The sequence below is a fragment of the Engystomops pustulosus genome, chromosome 11, assembly GCF_040894005.1.
Source record: "Engystomops pustulosus chromosome 11, aEngPut4.maternal, whole genome shotgun sequence".
Lineage (NCBI taxonomy): Eukaryota > Metazoa > Chordata > Amphibia > Anura > Leptodactylidae > Engystomops > Engystomops pustulosus.
Window position 1 is genome coordinate 19,900,638 of NC_092421.1, and position 21,995 is coordinate 19,922,632.

A 21,995-nucleotide genomic window follows, 5' to 3' on the forward strand; every position below is an offset into this window, starting at 1 on the left:
TCATCATCATCACCACATACGCACTTAGGGGAAATGGGGTATTGTAATGTAACAGGGTATTGTATATGATCTACGGTAGGTAAATTTCAGCATCCAGTTCTCACTTTACAGTGGCCATATAATACATACATAAAGTCATGAAAAAACTGAGCAGTGAAATACTATTATGTGATTGCTCAGAAGCATGAGGGTTACGTGCTAGCTCTTCTGTAGACACACATGGTGTGAGTCCAATGGTTAACATTGATATAATAACATACCTGTTATTCCAGGAATTTATCAGATATCAGTAGTACAAACTACTTTTTCTCCTCGCTGTCGCTCTGAGGAATTGAAAATCTTCTTTCTGTGCTGCCCTTCCCTGTCCTACACAGGACTATAGAGATTATCTTCATAGTCTATAATGATACGTAGGGTTATCATATGCATAGTCTGGAGGGGTCACGTTTAGGCTATCATTATAACATAGATACATAACATAGATATCATTATAACATAGATATCATTATAACATAGATATCATTACAACCAGTGGCGTAACTACTGCCGTAGCAGCCGTAGCGGTTGCTACGGGGCCCGTGAGGTTCAGGGGCCCGGGGATGCACGGTCCCACTCCCTGCAGACTAGTGTTTTGCCACGGCAGGGGGGGCTGCACTGCCGGGTGCCTGCCGTATCGTGCCCCCGGGCCCCTCCCACTGTGTCCCGGCCACCGCCCACATCTTTCCTGGTCTGCCCAACTCTTTTCTGGATCTCCTGCCTGTCATCTCCCTGGCCCGCCCGCTACCTCTCTGACCCGCCCGTTAATATCCCTGCAGGGAAGCACTGCTTACATTATGAAACACCCCCCCCCCCCTGCTCTCGCACCCGACCCCCCCCCCGCTTGCACCCCCCCCCGCTCCAAATCCCCCCCCCCCGCTCGCAGTACCCCCGCTCGCATCCCCCCCCGCTCGCGCCCCCCCTGCCGTCTGAATGGCACCTGAACACCCACCTGACGCCAATACAGCCCCCAAACTTCTTGAAAGGTAAGTAATAGTATATACAGATGTATTTATCTGTACTAATACTATGTATATGTGTATATATGCATCTACAGTATATTTATGTATATATATGTATATACTGTGTATAAATGCATAGAAGCAGATACTGTATTTATATAAGCTTATATATGTGCACATTTAAATATATATATATATGATGTATGTGTGTTTTTGTATATGCTGTGTATATGGTAAGTATGTATGCTGTATATACTGAATGTGGGTTTATTTGCTGTATGTGTGTATATTCTGTATGTATATGCAGCATGTGTGTATATGGTGTTTTTATCCTGCATGTATGTGTATATATGGTCAGTGTATACTGTACGTGTGTGTATATATATATGTGTATATTGTATATGTATATAATATGTATACTGTATGTGGGTATATACTGTTATATTCTTGTACATAGGGGACAGTATATACTGAATGGGTTTGTATATGCTCTGTGTATTAGTGTATAAATGTATATCAGTGTATAAATGTGTGTAATTGTATAAACATGTCTGTATAAGGGTACATTCACAAGAACGTATGGGGGACGTATATCTGGCTGCAAATTTGCTGCCGGATATACTTCCCCCATAAGCTTCTATAGCGCCTGAGCTCGGTACAGTGAGCACAACGAGTACTCACTGTTTCGAGTAAAAGAGATAGAGCGTGCTCCATCTATGGCCGTAAGAAAGGCCATGCGGCTCTATTCTCTATGGAGAGGGGAGGGGTGAGCCGCGACCACCTCTTCTCCTCTCCAGTGCGCCAGACGTGTGCCTGCTATATATATATGTATATATATATGGAAGGGGGGCCCCATGCAGAAATCTGCTATGGGGCCCAGCCTATCCTAGTTACGCCCCTGATTATAACATAGAGCAGGTCTATTGTGACGGCCACAGTTTTAGTCTTGTAGAAATGAAACTGTATTTCATAAGTGTTAAGTTTCAATTTCACAAAGTATCCTTAAAGTTCTGAACTAGAAACCAAGAAACCTAAAAAGAAGATTGCACTTTATCAGAAAACGTGGATTACGGCCAATTCAGACTTTAGGAGGTTTGGTAGTTGTGGACATAGGAGTCTTAGAGAGCGTAGAAGTAGAGATGAGTGGCCCTGCCCTTCCCGTTCAGGTTCAGGGTTTGGGTTCACTGCCCCCAGTATATCTGTATCCAGCACACTGCCCCCAGTATATCTGTATCCAGCACACTGCCCCCAGTATATCTGTATCCAGCACACTGCCCCCAGTATATCTGTATCCAGCACACTTCCCCCAGGATATCTGTATTCGACACACTGCCCCCAGTATATCTGTATCCAGGACACTGCCCCCAGGATATCTGTATCCAACACACTGCCCTCAGTATATCTGTATCCAGCGCACTGCCCCCAGTATATCTGTATCCAGCACACTGCCCCCAGTGTATCTGTATCTAGCACACTGCCCCAGTATATCTGTATCCAGCACACTTCCCCCAGTATATCTGTATCCAGCACACTGCCCCCCAGTATATCTATATCCAGTGCACTGACCCCCAGTATATCTGTATCCAGCGCACTGCCCCCTAGTTTATCTGTATCCAGCACACTGCCCCCAGTCTATCTGTATCCAGCACACTGCCCCCCAGTATATCTATATCCAGCACACTGCCCCAAGTATATTTGTATCCAGTGCACTGACCCCAGTATATCTGTATCTAGCACACTGCCCCCAGTATATCTGTATCCAGCACACTTCCCCCAGTATATCTATATCCAGTGCAGTGGCCCCCAGTATATCTGTATCCAGCACACTGACCCCCAGTATATCTGTATCCAGCACACTGCCCCAGTATATCTGTATCCAGCACACTGCCCCCAGTATATGTGTATCCAGCACACTGCCCCCCAGTATATCTGTATCTAGCACACTGCCCCCAGTATATCTGTATCCAGTGCACTGACCCCAGTATATCTGTATCTAGCACACTGCCCCCAGTATATTTGTATCCAGCACACTGCCCCCCAGTATATGTGTATCCAGCACACTGCTCCCCAGTATATCTGTATCTAGCACACTGCCCCCAGTATATCTGTATCCAGTGCACTGACCCCAGTATATCTGTATCCAGCGCACTGACCCCAGTATATCAGTATCCAGCGCACTGACCCCAGTATATCTGTATCCAGTGCACTGACCCCCAATATATTTGTATCCAGTAAACTGCCCCCAGTATATCTGTATCCAGCACACTGCCCCCAGTATATCTGTATCCAGCACACTGCCATCCAGTATATCTGTATCCAGTGCACTGACCCCCAATATATTTGTATCCAGTGCACTAACCCCCGGTATATATGAATCCAGCACTCTGCCCCCCTGTATATCTGTATCTAGCACACTTCTCCCCAGTATATCTGTATCCAGCACACTGGCCCCAGTATATCTGTATCTACCACACTGCCCCCAGTATATTTGTATCCAGCACACTGGCCCCCACTATATCTGTATCCAGCACACTGGCCCCAGTATATCTGTATCCAGCACACTGGCCCCAGTATATCTGTATCCAGCACACTGGCCCCAGTATATCTGTATCCAGCGCACTGCCCCCAGTATATCTGTATCCAGCGCACTGCCCCCAGTATATCTGTATCCAGCACACTGCCCCCAGTGTATCTGTACCTAGCACACTGCCCCAGTATATCTGTATCCAGCACACTTCCCCCAGTATATCTGTATCCAGCACACTGCCCCCCAGTATATCTATATCCAGTGCACTGACCCCCAGTATATCTGTATCCAGCGCACTGCCCCCTAGTTTATCTGTATCCAGCACACTGCCCCCAGTCTATCTGTATCCAGCACACTGCCCCCCAGTATATCTATATCCAGCACACTGCCCCAAGTATATTTGTATCCAGTGCACTGACCCCAGTATATCTGTATCTAGCACACTGCCCCCAGTATATCTGTATCCAGCACACTTCCCCCAGTATATCTATATCCAGTGCAGTGGCCCCCAGTATATCTGTATCCAGCACACTGACCCCCAGTATATCTGTATCCAGCACACTGCCCCAGTATATCTGTATCCAGCACACTGCCCCCAGTATATGTGTATCCAGCACACTGCCCCCCAGTATATCTGTATCTAGCACACTGCCCCCAGTATATCTGTATCCAGTGCACTGACCCCAGTATATCTGTATCTAGCACACTGCCCCCAGTATATTTGTATCCAGCACACTGCCCCCCAGTATATGTGTATCCAGCACACTGCTCCCCAGTATATCTGTATCTAGCACACTGCCCCCAGTATATCTGTATCCAGTGCACTGACCCCAGTATATCTGTATCCAGCGCACTGACCCCAGTATATCAGTATCCAGCGCACTGACCCCAGTATATCTGTATCCAGTGCACTGACCCCCAATAAATTTGTATCCAGTAAACTGCCCCCAGTATATCTGTATCCAGCACACTGCCCCCAGTATATCTGTATCCAGCACACTGCCCTCCAGTATATCTGTATCCAGTGCACTGACCCCCAATATATTTGTATCCAGTGCACTGACCCCCAGTATATCTGAATCCAGCACACTGCCCCCCTGTATATCTGTATCTAGCACACTTCTCCCCAGTATATCTGTATCCAGCACACTGGCCCCAGTATATCTGTATCTACCACACTGCCCCCAGTATATTTGTATCCAGCACACTGGCCCCCACTATATCTGTATCCAGCACACTGGCCCCAGTATATCTGTATCCAGCACATTGGCCCCAGTATATCTGTATCCAGCACACTGGCCCCAGTATATCTGTATCTACCACACTGCCCCCAGTATATTTGTATCCAGCACACTGGCCCCTAGTATATTTGTATCCAGCGCACTACCCCCAGTATATCTGTATCCAGCACACTTTCCCCAGTATATCTGTATCCAACACACTTTCCCCAGTATATCTGTATCCAGCTCACTTTCCCCAGTATATCTGTATCCAGCACACTGCCCCCAGTATATCTGTATCTAGCACACTGCCCCAGTATATCTGTATCCAGCACACTTTCCCCAGTATATCTGTATCCAGGACACTGGCTCCAGTATATCTGTATCCAGCGCACTGACCCCAGTATATCTGTATCCAGCACACTGCCCCCAGTATATCTGTATCCAGCACACTGCCCCCAGTATATCTGTATCTAGCACACTGGCCCCCAGTATATTTGTATCCAGCACACTGACCCCCAGTATATGTGTATCCAGCACACTGCTCCCCAGTATATCTGTATCCAGCACACTGCCCCCAGTATATGTGTATCCAGCACACTGCTCCCCAGTATATCTGTATCTAGCACACTGACCCCAGTATATCTGTATCCAGTGCACTGACCCCAGTATATCTGTATCCAGCGCACTGACCCCAGTATATCTGTATCCAGCGCACTGACCCCAGTATATCTGTATCCAGCGCACTGACCCCAGTATATCTGTATCCAGCGCACTGACCCCAGTATATCTGTATCCGGCACACTGCCCCCCCAGTATATCTATATCCAGTAAACTGACCCCAGTATATCTGTATCCAGCACACTGCCCCCAGTATATCTGTATCCAGCACACTGCCCTCCAGTATATCTGTATCCAGTGCACTGACCCCCAATATATCTGTATCCAGTGCACTGACCCCCAGTATATCTGAATCCAGCACACTGCCCCCCAGTATATCTGTATCCAGCACAATTCTCCCCAGTATATCTGTATCCAGCACACTTCTCCCCAGTATATCTGTATCCAGCACACTGGCCCCAGTATATCTGTATCAACCACACTGCCCCCAGTATATTTGTATCCAGCACACTGGCCCCCACTATATCTGTATCCAGCACACTGGCCCCAGTGTATCTGTATCCAGCACACTGGCCCCAGTATATCTGTATCTACCACACTGCCCCCAGTATATTTGTATCCAGCACACTGGCCCCCAGTTTATCTGTATCCAGCGCACTGCCCCCAGTATATCTGTATCCAGCACACTTTCCCCAGTATATCTGTATCCAGCACACTTTCCCCAGTATATCTGTATCCAGCTCACTTTCCCCAGTATATCTGTATCCAGCACACTGCCCCCAGTATATCTGTATCTAGCACACTGCCCCAGTATATCTGTATCCAGCACACTTTCCCCAGTATATCTGTATCCAGCACACTGGCTCCAGTATATCTGTATCCAGCGCACTGACCCCAGTATATCTGTATCCAGCACACTGCCCCCAGTATATCTGTATCCAGCACACTGCCCCCCAGTATATCTGTATCCAGAACACTGCCCCCCAGTATATCTGTATCCAGGGGCGTAACTAGGATAGGCTGGGCCCCATAGCAGATTTCTGCATGGGGCCCCCCTTCCATATATATATACATATATATATAGCAGGCACACGTCTGGCGCGCTGGAGAGGAGAAGAGGTGGTCGCGGCTCACCCCTCCCCTCTCCATAGAGAATAGAGCCGCATGGCCTTTCTTACGGCCATAGATGGAGCACGCTCTATCTCTTTTACTCGAAACAGTGAGTACTCGTTGTGCTCACTGTACCGAGCTCAGGCGCTATAGAAGCTTATGGGGGAAGTATATCCGGCAGCAAATTTGCAGCCAGATATACGTCCCCCATACGTTCTTGTGAATGTACCCTTATACAGACATGTTTATACAATTACACACATTTATACACTGATATACATTTATACACTAATACACAGAGCATATACAAAGCCATTCAGTATATACTGTCCCCTATGTACAAGAATATAACAGTATATACCCACATACAGTATACATATTATATACATATACAATATACACATATATATATACACACACGTACAGTATACACTGACCATATATACACATACATGCAGGATAAAAACACCATATACACACATGCTGCATATACATACAGAATATACACACATACAGCAAATAAACCCACATTCAGTATATACAGCATACATACTTACCATATACACAGCATATACAAAAACACACATACATCATATATATATATATATTTAAATGTGCACATATATAAGCTTATATAAATACAGTATCTGCTTCTATGCATTTATACACAGTATATACATATATATACATAAATATACTGTAGATGCATATATACACATATACATAGTATTAGTACAGATAAATACATCTGTATATACTATTACTTACCTTTCAAGAAGTTTGGGGGCTGTATTGGCGTCAGGTGGGTGTTCAGGTGCCATTCAGACGGCAGGGGGGGGGCGCGAGCGGGGGGGGGGATGCGAGCGGGGGTACTGCGAGCGGGGGGGGGGGGATTTCGAGCGGGGGGTGCAAGCGGGGGGGGGGGCGAGAGCGGGGGGGGGGGTTGTTTCATAGTGTAAGCAGTGCTTCCCTGCAGGGATATTAACGGGCGGGTCAGAGAGGTAGCGGGCGGGCCAGGGAGATGACAGGCAGGAGATCCAGAAAAGAGTTGGGCAGACCAGGAAAGATGTGGGCGGTGGCCGGGACACAGTGGGAGGGGCCCGGGGGCACGATACGGCAGGCACCCGGCAGTGCAGCCCCCCCTGCCGTGGCAAAACACTAGTCTGCAGGGAGTGGGACCGTGCATCCCCGGGCCCCTGAACCTCACGGGCCCCGTAGCAACCGCTAAGGCTGCTACGGCAGTAGTTACACCACTGTCTGTATCCAGAACACTGCCCCCCAGTATATCTGTATCCAGAACACTGCCCCCCAGTATATCTGTATCCAGCACACTGCCCCCAGTATATTTGTATCCAGCACACTGCCCCCCATTATATTTGTATCCAGCACACTGCCCCCCAGTATATCTGTATCCAGCACACTGCCCCCCAGTATATCTGTATCCAGCACACTGCCCCCAGTATATCTGTATCTAGCACACTGGCCCCCAGTATATTTGTATCCAGCGCACTGCCCCCAGTATATCTGTATCCAGCAGACTGCCCCCCAGTATATCTGTATCTAGCACACTGCCCCCAGTATATCTGTATCCAGCACACTGTCCCCAGTATATCTGTATCCAGCACACTGTCACAATATATAAGTTCACAGTATATGGCACATTGCCCCCTCCCAGTTTACCGCACACTGCCTCCCCAGTATACAGTACACTGACCCCCCCAGTATAGATCACACTGCCTCCCAGTATACAGCACACTGCCCTCTTAGTACACAGCACGCTAACCACCAGTATACAACACACTGACCACTAGTATACAGCACATTTCCCCCAGTATACGGCACACTGACCCCTCCCCGCCAGTATATATCACACAGCCCCCCAGTATACAGCACACTAACTACCAGTACACGGCACACTAACCCACAGTATACAGCAAACTGATCCTCCAGGATACAGCACAGTGCGCCTCCCCCCAAGTATATAACACACTAGCCCCCAGTACACAGCACACTGACCAGTATACAGTGCCCCCTGTTTACTCCACCATGTGGGGCCTGTGACCATCGCCCATCCAGTGAAAGAAACAGGCCTGACCAGCAGCACAATGATCTCTCCATCATGAGGTCTCTTCTACACATCTGGACCTAAGCCTTTACTATACTGTCATATAGTTTTCCAGTGCAGTCCACAAAACATATCCAAAGTGTGGCTTTGACCAGATGGTCCCTTCTAAGAGAAAAAATAAGATGTTAGACCACATTGGGTCACATGTATCTTTTATTCACATTGTTACTAAACTGTGATGTGATAACAGATCTGAAACTAATATAAATAATGTACTAAAAGTTTCTAGATATGTAGCAAAGAAAAGACACCAACCTAAAAGAAACCAGAAACTAGCGATAAAATCACTGCAAGAAAAAGCCAGCTCAGCAAGTTTACCAAGAAAATGATTTTCAGTTTCTATTCTTCATTTCTGGTGGAATCATTTCTCCCTTCCCTCCTCCTCCTGAAGGTGCGTGACTCCCTTTTCCTGGGCATTGAAGCATAGAGATCAGATCACGGCACCGTACATAGAAGACTTCTTCCTCCATTCTCAAGAACAAGAGCAGCGATACGCAGAATGAGGTAGACATTTTCACATTATCCTACATTTTTTTATTATCCTCCGAGATTCCCAAACTTTATGAAATACTAATAGAACTATTTGTAATATTTCACGACGGTAAGGTAAGCCATAGTGATGTCCATTTGCTTCCATAACACAGATTCAGGCTGCCTGAAAAAATTCTCCGAAAAAAGAATCCCAGTGGCCTAGTTTCAGTCCTGAATGCTAAGTACAGTCCCTCTAGACTCTTTTCTATTTATTACATCACATCTATTATGTGTTCTTTTTTTCTTCAAATTTTCTTGGTTTCTGTTTTGTAGTTGATTCTTTTCACACTCCCCACAGGTCCGTTTGCTTTTTTTGCATAGTCAGAGAAGTGGCTTAACATTATGGGGCAGATTTACTTACCCGGTTCTGTCGCGATCCCGCGGTGCGTTGTCCGACAAGGATTCGCGCCTGCCGCCATTCACTAAGATCGTGCATCCGTCACTTCCCGCCGAGGTCCGCCGGAGTTCACCTTCTTCTTCCTGGTGCACGTGAGTGCTTGATCTTGCGACACAATTCCTTTATCAAATTCCGCGGTTTGTCCGAATCCGTCGGGTTGTCCGACGGCCACGCCCCCCAATTTCTGTTGCATGCAAGCCGATGCACCACAATCCGATCACGTGTGCCAAAATCCCAGGGCAATTCGGCGCAAAACGGAAATGATCGCGAAACCCGACGAAAGTGCAGCATTTGAACCCATAGTAAATGTGCCCCTATGTACCCCTTACCTGTAAAAACAGTAATTTAAAGGAAATCTACCATCAAAATCCATCATGATAAACCCGGGAACACATACTCATAGATCCAGGCACTGTGACTATGGAAATCTTCTTATATTTGTTATCTTTGGTCTCCTTCATTCTAAAATCAACTTTTAAAATGATGCTAATGGCTCTGGCGTAGATTCGTAAGCTGTTACATTGTCTCACCCTCTCCCCTGCTCCCTCTGCATTTGTCCATTGAGCACTACATGATGTTGTAGGAGGGAGGGGAAGACAGTGTAAGGCCCCTTCCACACTAGTGTTTTTCACGCGCGAGTTCTGTGCGGGCTTTTGACGCGCAGAACTTGCATTGCACTCTGTCCCATTGTTTCCAATGGGTCTTTCCTCATTTGCGTTGTTTTGCACGTGCGTGCTTGCGTTTGTTTTTATGCGCGTCAAAATCGCAGCATGCTCTACTTTTGCGTTTCACGCGCGTTTTTCCCGCCCCATTCAAGTCTATGGAGACGCATCAAAAATGCATTGCACTCGCAAGCATTGCAAGTGCAATGCAAGTGCAATGCATTTTAAATTGATGGGTTGCTAGGTGACATGAATAATTCTCATGCTCGAGATCGAGCATTTAATTAAAAAAACACAGTGAAGAACAATGAAGAATAGAATAAAAACAGTGAACACAGTGAACACAGGATCATTTAAGTGAAAAACACATTAAAGAACACAGTGAAGAATAGATTGTAGATGTTTACATACATCTGCTAACTTATCAGAAGACATTCTTTTTCAATTAAATAAAACATTTTATTCCCGAACCATGGTCCCTTTGAAAAAGTCCCATTGACTTAAAAAACGCGCGTGAAAAACGCACCGAAAATGCAAAACACGCGAACAACACTCGCGTGAAAAACGCTAATGACTCCAAGGAAAAATGGAACAAAAACGCAGCCAAAAACGTCAGTTTTTCACGCATTGCACTCAACTAAACAGATATGCTAAGTTCAGTTAGCCCAAGTTTGCTCTGGTAAATCGCACAAATGCATAGAGTGGGTTTGCAATAGGCATCACATATGTGGTGTAGACACTTCTTGAATACCTGTGCAAACAGTGTGTCCAACAGAAACAAAAATGTGCCCCAATGTGTCTGCTTAGAGAGTCCCCACCCACACGCTAGAATTTTACACTGACCATCACGGAGTAATAGAAGCTAAAACAAGAATAAAACTGATTAAAATTGTAAGGGGGTAAATAGATGTTTATTGTGTAAACTAGGGGGTTCACTAGGGGTTGAGCCCCTTAAGACTCCAGATGGTTGGCATTCCGGTTTTGGGTCCAACTTGAAAAAACTGAACTTAGTTCTGAAACATAAGATACTGCCAATATGATATCACATGTAATTATCTAATCTGCCACGTATAACTGTATAGGTTGTACCACCCATTCCATTTTTTGTTGTATTTTTCGTACATACAGGCAGTCTCCGGGTTACGTACAAGATAGGTTACAGAATTTGTATGTAAGTCGAACCTGTATATTTTATAATTGGAGGTCCAGACAAAAATTTTTTTTTGCCCTAGTGACAATTGGAGTTTAAACATTTTTTTGCTGAATTGGGACCAAGGATTATCAATAAAGCTTCATTACAGACACTTTACAGCTGATCATTACAGTCTGGGACTATAATAAAGCATTCAGAGAGCTTCACCAGAGGTCAGAGGGGTCTGTCTGTAACAATGGTTAGTCTGTAAGTTGGGTTTCCTTAAGTAGGGGACCGCCTGTACATCTTTGAGACGTCCCTAGATGCAGCAAATGATGTCAGTTTCTTTGTTGTTGGCAGTGACATAATATAATCTACCTGTTGAGCATTACTCTAAGGCTAATTTCACACAAACGTATGGGGGACGTATATACGGCTGACATATATACATTGTACCGTTCCGTAGCCGGGAGAAAGATAGGTCTCCGTGTGCAATGTTCCTCTATGTAGAGGGGCGGGAGTGAGCAGCATACACCCTCTCCTCCTCTCCCCAGTGCGACGTGTGCCCACCGCGCTACGGTATGGCGGGCACACGTTAATGTGAATCTAGCCTTACAGTATGTTGTCACTGTTATTAATCACTATTACTAAACACTTCTTCTGTTTTCTATTACAGCGGGTCAACAAAGGAAGCACTGAAACTGTGTTTGATGCAACTTAAATGTCACTTTACTTGGAAACTTCTTGTTCAGGACACAGATCCTGATGAATTAGAAGACAGATTTTATAAACAGTTGCCATTTTTTGTCACCAAGAACAAATACATGGTGTACAATCTGCTGGCCTATGTGATGCATCTGAGAGGAGACCACACAAAAGCAATAGATCATTTAAAGAAAGCAGAAGAGATGATTGAAGAGAACAATCCAGATGGGACCGACCAAAAATATTTGGTGACCTATGGAAATTACGCATGGGTCTTCTACTACTTAAACCAGTATGAAGATTCCCAGAAATATATAGATAAAGTAGAACAGATTTACAAAGATCATAAGGTTAAACCAGAAATGGCAGAAATCTATGGAGAAAAGGGCTGGTCACTGTCACAATTTTCTGGACATTATTATGAAGAAGCAAAACAATGTTTGGAGAAGGTTTTAGAGCTAGAGCCAGAGGATCCCGTATGGATCACTGGATATGCAACAGTGGTCTATAGACTGGAAGGTTTCAGTAGAAAACCATGTCCTGTTTCACTAGATCTACTGAAACGTGCGGTACAGAAGAATCCAAATGATGCCATAGTCAAAGCTCTTCTTGCCTTGAAATTCCAAGACCTTAAGAGAACTAAAGAAGGAATGAAATATATCGATGAAGCCATAGAACAAGCCCCAAACCTTCCATATTTGGTCCGTTATGTTGCAAAGTTTTACAGGAGAGCGGGGATGGTGGACAACGCCTTGCATGCTCTAAAAACTGCTGTAGATCTCATGCCAAATTCTGGATTTCACCATCACCAAATCGGACTATGTTACAGACAGAAATATTTTATTTCCAAAAAGAAGTTTGGAAATAAGAAGACACACAGCAGAGAAAGGGACTTAGAAGAAATGAATGACCTCATCCAAAACGCCATCTTTCATTTTGAGAAGACCCTGGAGCTCAAGAAGACATTAGTGTACGCTCATGTAGACTTAGCCAATATGTACTGTGCAGCAAAGCAATATCAGAAAGCAGAGGACACATTTAAAACTGTCTTGGAATTTTCCAATCTTAGAGATGAGGAGAAGCTGGAGGTCTATTACAGCTATGGACGTTTCAAAGAATTCTGTAGGAGGTCAGTACCTGAAGCCCTCGAATACTACAAAAAATGTTTGCAGATCACAGTATCCAAGAAAGAGAGAGAATTAGCTGAAAAGTCTCTAAAAAGATGCTATCAAAAAGCCTTGATATATGGCGCTAACAATGAGGAATATGTTAGAGAACTCTGTGAGCTGAAGTTAATGATATAACTTGTTGTCATGTGCATATTTAGTCCATCTACAGTGAACAAATACATACCAGATATAAAACACAGATCAGAAGAGGAAGCCGCAGCTGTATCTATTTCTGCTTTTTTCCCAAGAATTATAACTTCTTAACTTATTCTACCAGTATAATAAAAACTCTATGATATTTGTGATTTGCAGAAATTTTTTAAAATGTGTGTATTTAATTTTATCAATAGTTTTAAAAAGTATTGATACAGATGTAACAATATACATTGTGTTATAATATAATAATTAGAGATGAGCGAGCACTAAAATGCTCGGGTGCTCGTTATTCGAGACGAACTTTTCCCGATGCTCGAGTGCTCGTCTCGAATAACTAACTCCATTGAAGTCAATGGGAGACTCAAGCATTTTTTAAGGGGACCAAGGCTCTGCACAGGGAAGCTTGGCCAAACACCTGGGAACCTCAGAAAAGGATGGAAACACCACGGAAATGGACAGGAAACAGCAGGGGCAGCATGCATGGATGCCTCTGAGGCTGCATAATCGCAACATTATGCCAAAATTATGGGCAACAGCATGGCCATGACAGAGTGACAGAATGAAACTAGATAGCATCTAAAACATCCAATAACTGACCCTGACACTATAGGGGACGGCATGCAGAGGCAGCGGCAGCAGTGGCAGGCTAGAGAGTACCATGGCGACATACCCTAAATGGACTCAGGCTTCACCAAAGGAGGTGAGCAAGAAGCGCTGAAATGATTTCCTATGTGAACAAAAGGTTGACGGTATATTTAGTCGATAACACAGCATGGTGGCGACATAGTGACTAAGTTCCATAACGTATCTGGTGAAACACCCCAAAAATTAGCCTGACACAGCTCTTTTGATAAGGGGACGACATGTGGAGGCAGCCATAGAGACGACTTCCATGATTAAGAGCGACAGTATGGGGCATTCATATTGCGCTGCTATGATTGCAACTTCAGGTCTCCAGCATGGCGGCGACAGATGGGCCGAGTTCCACTATGTATCTGGTGAAACACCTGAAAATTCTGCCTGACACAGCTCGTTTGATAAGGGGACCATTTATGGAGGCAGTGAACTAGTAGTAGATTAAAGGTGCTGCAGTTAAAACTATGTTAGTTGGATCTTGGGATGGAGCTGGCGCTCCGCTGCCAGGCGAGCTTTCGCCAATCCAAACCCCTGTCTCTCGGCTTCTCCCCAAACAGCACTTCCAAGAACCTTTTGTATAAGATCAAGTGTAGTAGTGTTCTTATAAGTTTGGGTTATGGCGGGTGAGGGGAATGTAAACAGATGCGCAAGAAGCGCTGAAATAATATAGGTAAATGATAAAAGTTTGCCAGTATATTTTGTGGATTACACAGCAGGGTGGCGACAAAGTTAACAAGTTTGATGTGGAAGCCATGAAAACAACCCAAAATTCTGCCTGACACAGCTCGTTTGATAAGGGGACCATGTATGGAGGCAGTGAACTAGTAGTAGATTAAAGGTGCTGCAGTTAAAACTATGTTAGTTGGATCTTGGGATGGAGCTGGCGCTCCGCTGCCAGGCGAGCTTTCGCCAATCCAAGCCCCTGTCTCTCGGCTACTCCCCAAACAGCACTTCTAAGAACCTTTTGTATAAGATCAAGTGTAGTAGTGTTCTTATAAGTTTTGGTTATGGCGGGTGAGGGGAATATAAACAGATGCGCAAGAAAAGCTGAAATAATATCGGTAAATGATAAAAGTTTGCCAGTATATTTTGTGGATTACACAGCAGGGTGGCGACAAAGTTAACAAGTTTGATGTGGAAGCCATGAAAACAACCCAAAATTCTGCCTGACACAGCTCGTTTGATAAGGGGACCATGTATGGAGGCAGTGAACTAGTACTAGATTAAAGGTGCTGCAGTTAAAACTATGTTACCGTATTTTTCGGACTATAAGACACACTGGACCATAGGACGCACCTAGGTTTTAGAGGAGGAAAATTAAGAAAAATGTTTTTTCCCCAAATAGTATGCCAAAGTATTTAATAAAGTAACAGTAAATAACTGGGCAGTGCAGCCATGTTCCTCTTCGGAGAGGGGCAGGGGCGAGCAGCCTATCTTTAGATAGAATTATGCTGGCACGTAGTCAGGGGGTCTCAAGAGTTACCAGGGTCGTATAGGTATGAGTATATGTGACAATGGTCACAAGAGCTTACAATCAATGAGGAGGAGGAGGACACATGAGATGACAGTGCTTGTACAATGGTCACAAGAGCTTACAGTCTATAAGGAGGAGGGGACACAGGAGATGACAGTGCTTGTACAATGGTCACAAGAGCTTACAATCAATGAGGAGGAGGGGGACAGAGGAGGTGACAGTGGTTGTACAATGGCCACAAGAGCTTACAATCTATGAGGAGGGGGACACAGGAGGTGACAGTGCTTGTACAATGGCCACAAGAGCTTACAATCTATAAGGAGGAGGACACAGGAGATGACAGTGCTTGTACAATGGCCACAAGAGCTTACAATCTATGAGGAGGGGGACACAGGAGATGACAGTGCTTGTACAACGCTCACAAGAGCTTACAATCTACCAGGGGGACAGCAGCCACTACATACCAGGCAACAAGTGGTTAAGAGTGTGAGAGCAGAGACCGGGGGAAGGGAGCACTAATCACTTATCTGATCCTGTGCTGGGAGAGCTGGACACAGACACAGCGCTGTACAGGCTCGGCTCCTCTCGGCTACTTACAGCGGGGATTGTCAGTGATTTTCTCCTCCCCCTCTCTCTCTCCACTGCTGCCATAACTATCATGTATATCAGTGCCCTGATATACATGATATACATCAGAGCTGGCAGAGCGCAGGGGTGCAGCCCTCCATTCCCTCCAGCAGTGGAGGGCTGAGGAAAGGAGAGGAGCGCAGCGGCTGTGCTGAGTGCCGCTTCACTGTGAAGGGCTGCGCTTACTGCCAGCATTAGCTGGCAGAGCGCAGCCAGATGCCCTCCGTTCCCTACATCTGGACTATAAGACGCACCACTGTTTTTTCCCCATTTTCTGGGGAAAAAAAGTGCGTCTTATAGTCCAGAAAATACGGTGGTTGGATCTTGGGATGGAGCTGGTGCTCCGCTGCCAGGCGAGCTTTCGCCAATCCAAGCCCCTGTCTCTCGGCTACTCCCCAAACAGCACTCCTAAGAACCTTTTGTATAAGATCAAGTGTAGTAGTGTTCTTATAAGTTTTGGTTATGGCGGGTGAGGGGAATGTAAACAGATGCGCAAGAAAAGCTGAAATAATATCGGTAAATGATAAAAGTTTGCCAGTATATTTTGTGGATTACACAGCAGGCGACAAAGTTAACAAGTTTGATGTGGAAGCCATGAAAACAACCCAAAATTCTGCCTGACACAGCTCGTTTGATAAGGGGACGATGTATGGTGGCAGCTATATGGACGACTTTTGGAGGCAGCTATGGCGATGACGTGTGAAGGTAGCAATGGAGACAAAGTGTGGAGGCAGCTAAAAAGACGACGTGTGGAGGCTGCTATGGAGACAATTTAATTTGGATACTGCCTGTATGTGGCAGTCCAAAAAAGTTTTCAAACCAGAGGAGCAGGTAGGTGGCCCTCCAGAAAAATTAAATAAATTGAGTGCCTGTATGTGGCAGTCCAAAAAAGTTTTCAAACCAGAGGAGCAGGTAGGTGGTCCTCCAGAAAAATTAAATAGATTGAGTGCCTGTATGTGGCACTCCCAAAAATTGTTTAAAACAGAGGACCGGGTAGGTGGCCCCCCAGAAAAATTAAATACATAGAGTACTATAGCTAGTTTCCTCTGCTTTAGTGTACAAAGAGGAGGAGAAGGAGGACAACGAGGAGGAGGAGTGCATACATCATTCAGGTTGAGCTTCTTTCACCTGGTGGAGAATGGAAATCCTGAGAAATCCAGGCTTTATTCATCTTGATAAGCGTCAGCCTGTCAGCGCTGTCAGTCGACAGGCGTGTACGCTTATCGGTGATGATGCCACCAGCTGCACTGAAAACCCGCTCGGACAACACGCTAGCGGCAGGACAGGCAAGAACCTCCAAGGCGTACAGCGCCAGTTCGTGCCACATGTCCAGCTTTGAAACCCAGTAGTTGTAGGGAGCTGTGTGATCATTTAGGACGATGGTATGGTCAGCTACGTACTCCCTCACCATCTTTCTGTAAAGATCAGCCCTACTCTGCCGAGACTGGGGACAGGTGACAGTGTCTTGCTGGGGTGACATAAAACTGGCAAAGGCCTTGTAAAGCGTATCCCTGCCAGTGCTGGACAAGCTGCCTGCTCGCCTACTCTCCCTCGCTACTTGTCCCGCACAAGTACGCCCTCTGCCGCTAGCACTGTCAGAAGGGAAATACTGTTTCAGCTTGTGCACCAGGGCCTGCTGGTATTCATGCATTCTCACACTCCTTTCCTCTCCAGGGATGAGAGTGGAAAGATTTTGCTTGTACCGTGGGTCCAGGAGAGTGAACACCCAGTAATCGGTGCTGGAATAAATTCTTTGAACGCGAGGGTCACGGGATAGGCAGCCTAGCATGAAATCTGCCATATGCGCCAGAGTCCCAACGCGCAAGAATTCACTCCCCTCACTGGCCTGACTGTCCATTTTCTCCTCCTCCAACTCCTCCATCTCCTCTTCTTCTGCCCATGCACGCTGAACAGTGAAGGACTGAACAATGGTCCCCTCTTCTGTCTCGCCAACATTCTCCATCTCTTCCTCCTCATCCTCCTCCGCCTCGCTGAGAAACAGACCTGAGGGTGCTTTGGCTATCAACAAGGGAATCTTCTTCCCCCGTCTCCTGTGACAAGCGCAAAGCTTCCGACTTCATGCTGACCAGAGAGTTTTTCAACAGGCCAAGCAGCGGGATGGTGAGGCTGATGATGGCGGCATCGCCACTGACCATCTGTGTTGACTCCTCAAAGTTACTCAGCACCTGACAGATATCAGACATCCACGTCCACTCCTCATTGTAGATTTGAGGAAGCTGACTGACCTGACTACCAGTTCTGGTGGAAGTTGACATCTGGCAGTCTACAATCGCTCTGGGCTGCTGGTAAACTCTGGATAACATGGTTAATGTTGAATTCCACCTCGTGGGCACGTCGCACAACAGTCGGTGAGCGGGCAGTTGGAGGCGGCGCTGCGCTGCCCTGAGAGTGGCAGCATCTGGGCTGGACTTCCTGAAATGCGCACAGATGCGGCGCACCTTCGTGAGCAAATCAGACAGATTGGGGTATGTCTTGAGGAAACGCTGAACTATGAGATTTAACGCATGGGCCAGGCATGGCACATGTGTCAGTCTGCCGAGTTGCAGAGCCGCCACCAGGTTACAGCCGTTGTCACACACAACCATGCCTGGCTTCAGGTTCAGCGGTGCCAGCCACAGATTGGTCTGCACCCTAATGCCCTGTAATAGCTCTTTGGCGGTGTGCCTTTTATCGCCTAGGCTCAGCAGTTTGAGCACCGCCTGCTGTCTCTTAGCGACGGCACTGCTGCTGTACCTAGAGCTACCGACTGACAGCGCCATGCCCACGGATGGTAATTCGGAGGAGGAGGTGGAGGAGGGGTGGGAGGAGGAGGAGGCATAGTAGGCCTTTGAGACTTGGACCGAGGCAGGCCCCGCAATCCTCGGCGTTGGCAGCATATGACCAGCCCCAGCGTCAGACTCGGTCCCAGCCTCCACCAAGTTAACCCAATGTGCCGTCAGCGATATACAGTGGCCCTGCCCGGCAGCACTCGTCCACGTGTCCGTGGTCAGGTGGACCTTGTCAGAAACGGCGTTGGTCAGGGCACGGATGATGTTGTCTGACACATGCTGGTGCAGGGCTGGGACGGCACACCGGGAAAAGTAGTGGCGGCTGGGAACCGAATACCGAGGGGCAGCCACTGCCATGAGGTTTCGAAAGGCCTCGGTCTCTACCAGCCTATAGGGCAGCATCTCCAGGCTAAGCAGTTTGGAGATGTGGACGTTGAGGGCTTGGGCGTGTGAGTGGGTTGCACTATAGTTCCTTTTGTGCTTCAGCGTCTGGGGTATGGAGAGCTGAACGCTGGTGGATGCTGTGGAGGATCGTGGAGGCGAAGATGGGGTTTTCGCACGGGAGGTGTTTGGGCCGGGGTCCTGGGCAGGGGGCTGACTAGCAGATGACACAGGGGAAGGAGCAGTGGTGTGCCCGGACGGAAGTGAATGGGCTTGGTGCCATTGAGTGGGGTGTTTAGCATTCATATGCCTGCGCATACTGGTGGTACTTAAGCTAGTAGTGGTGGAACCCCTGCTGATCCTGGTTTGGCACAGGTTGCACACCACAGTCCGTCGGTCATCCGGTGTTTCTTTGAAGAACCTCCAGACTTCTGAAAATCTAGCCCTCGCCACGGGAGCTTGACTTCGTGAAACATTTGGCGCTGATGCACCAGCTCTGGCCCTGCCTCTCCGTCTGGCCACACCACTGCCTCTTCAAACCTGTTCTGCTATAGGACTCGCTTCCGTCTCAGAAACACTGTGTTCACCCGGCCTATCAACCCAGCTTGGGTCTGTCACCTCATCATCCTCCGATCCCTCAGTCTGCTCCCCCCTCGGACTTCCTGCCCTGACAACAACTTCACCACTGTCTGACAACCGTGTCTCCTCATCGTCCGACACCTCTTTACACACTTCTTCCACTACGTCAATAATGTCGTCATCACCCACAGACTGCGACCGGTGGAAAACCTGGGCATCGGAAAATAGCTCAGCAGCAACCGGACAAGTGGTTTGTGACTGTGGGAAGGGTCCAGTTCCTCAGAGTATGCCGGTTCAAATGCCAAATTTTGCTGGGAGGGGGCAGACTGGGGGGAAGGAGGCTGAGGTGGAGGAGCTGGAGGAGTGCTGATTTCGGTGACATGGGTGGACTGCGTGGAAGACTGACTGGTGGACAAATGGCTAGAAGCATTGTCCGCAATCCACAACATCACCTCTTCGCACTGTTCTGGCCTCAACAGTGCTCTACCACGAGTCCCAGTAACTTGAGACATGATGAACCTATGGAGTGTAGCTGTGCGGCGTTCCCCTGCTCCCTCATTAGCAGGTGGTGTCTCACCCCACCCAGGACCACGGCCTCTGACCCCTGCAGTAGTTGGACGCCCACGTCCACGCCCTCGTCCTCTACCCCTAGCCCTCGGGTTAAACATTTTCAAAATTAAAGTGTAAACTTTAATTTTTTTTGTTTTTTGTTTTTTTTTTGTGTTTTTTTTTTTAAACGAAACGATGCTAACCTATTGCTATGGCTAGTTTCTAACCTACCCTGACAGCACACAACTGGATTTTGTGCTGTGCCTGATGACTTTGAGTTATAAAAGTAAATAAACGTAAAAAAAAATAAATCAGCAGACTCTGCCTAATTCAAATCAAACCCCTAATAAATTGTCCCACTTCGGTGTTTGAGGTGGATATGTGTGTCAGTAAGAGCTAAACACAATGGTCGCAAGTCTCCCTGCAAATTACTCACAATATGGTACTAGCTGCACTACTAGTGGCAGCAAGCCCAGCCACAAGCAAACCCCAAAAAAGTAAATATATAACGTTATTGTAGCCCTAAGAAGGGCTGTTGGGTTCTTGTAGAATCACTCCTGCCTAACACTATTCTAATAGAACAGCCTAACGCTTTCCCTGACCAGCAGCAGCTCTCTCCCTAGCGGCATCCAGACAGAGAATCATCCGAGCAGCGCGGGCAGGGACTAGTCTATTCCAGGGTCACCTGATCAGGCCAGCCAACCACTGCTATCGACGTGTAAGGGTACCACGTCATGCTGGGTGGAGTGCAGAGTCTCCTGGCTTGTGATTGGCTCTGTTTCTGGCCGCCAAAAATCATAACGGCGGGAGATGCCATTTTCTCGAGCTGGCGAAATACTCGTCCGAGCAACGAGCAGTGCCTAAGCACAGTGCATCAAGCTCGGACGAGTGTGTTCGCTCATCTCTAATAATAATCTTTGGTACATCAAGGTTATTATTACTACTGTACTGAGGATTTATTGCTTTACTACTGATAAAGCTCTACTGAGCCATTATTTTGTACCAAGGTTGTATGTGTCAGAACTCCATTGTAGTGAAACAAATTGATCAGATTTGCTTACCCGGTCCTGTCGCGATCCCCGCTGTGCGTTGTCCCACGAGGATTCGGAGCTGCTGCGATTCACTAAGGTCGTGCGTCCAATTTCCTTCATTTGTTGCTTCCCCGCTGAGGTCCGCCGGAGTTCACCTTCTTCTTCCTGGTGCATGTAATTGCTTGATCTTGTGAGTTGTTAAATTCAGCGGTTTTTCCGAATCAGTCTGGTTGTCCGACGTCCATGCCCCCTGATTTCTGTCACATGCAAACCGGCGCCAATGCGCCACTATCTGATCGCGTGTGCCAAAAACCTGGGGCAATTCGGCGCAAAAAGGAAATATTCAGCGATTTCCGTTTTGGGTCGAATTGCCCCAGGATTTTGGCGCACGCAATCGGATTTTGGCGCATCGCGAAGGCTTGCACGCGACGTAAATCAGGAGCGTGGCTGACGGACAATCCCACGGATTTGGACCACGCGCGGGATTTAACATTTAGAATTGTGACGCAAGACACGCACTTACAAGCACTGAGAAGAAGAAGGTGAACTCCGGTGGACCTCAGCGCAGAAGCAACG

At 47.0% G+C, this 21,995-nt stretch overlaps 1 protein-coding gene and 1 long non-coding RNA gene across 2 annotated transcripts in view; one reads left to right on the top strand and one right to left on the bottom strand.

Annotated features, from left to right (window-relative positions):
- Positions 1 to 21,995, bottom strand: part of LOC140106714 (uncharacterized) — a 32,645-nt gene that overhangs the window by 2,175 nt on the left and 8,475 nt on the right. Inside the window, exon 2 of the long non-coding RNA XR_011850839.1 lies at positions 261 to 398. This is a non-coding gene — a long non-coding RNA (uncharacterized lncRNA). The remainder of the gene's footprint in view (positions 1 to 260; positions 399 to 21,995) is intronic.
- Positions 8,959 to 13,468, top strand: LOC140105401 (interferon-induced protein with tetratricopeptide repeats 5-like). The gene is made up of 2 exons (XM_072129333.1): positions 8,959 to 9,105; positions 12,000 to 13,468. The coding sequence occupies exons 1-2, from the start codon at positions 9,101 to 9,103 to the stop codon at positions 13,330 to 13,332; spliced, it is 1,338 nt and encodes a 445-aa protein (XP_071985434.1). The 5' UTR covers positions 8,959 to 9,100; the 3' UTR covers positions 13,333 to 13,468.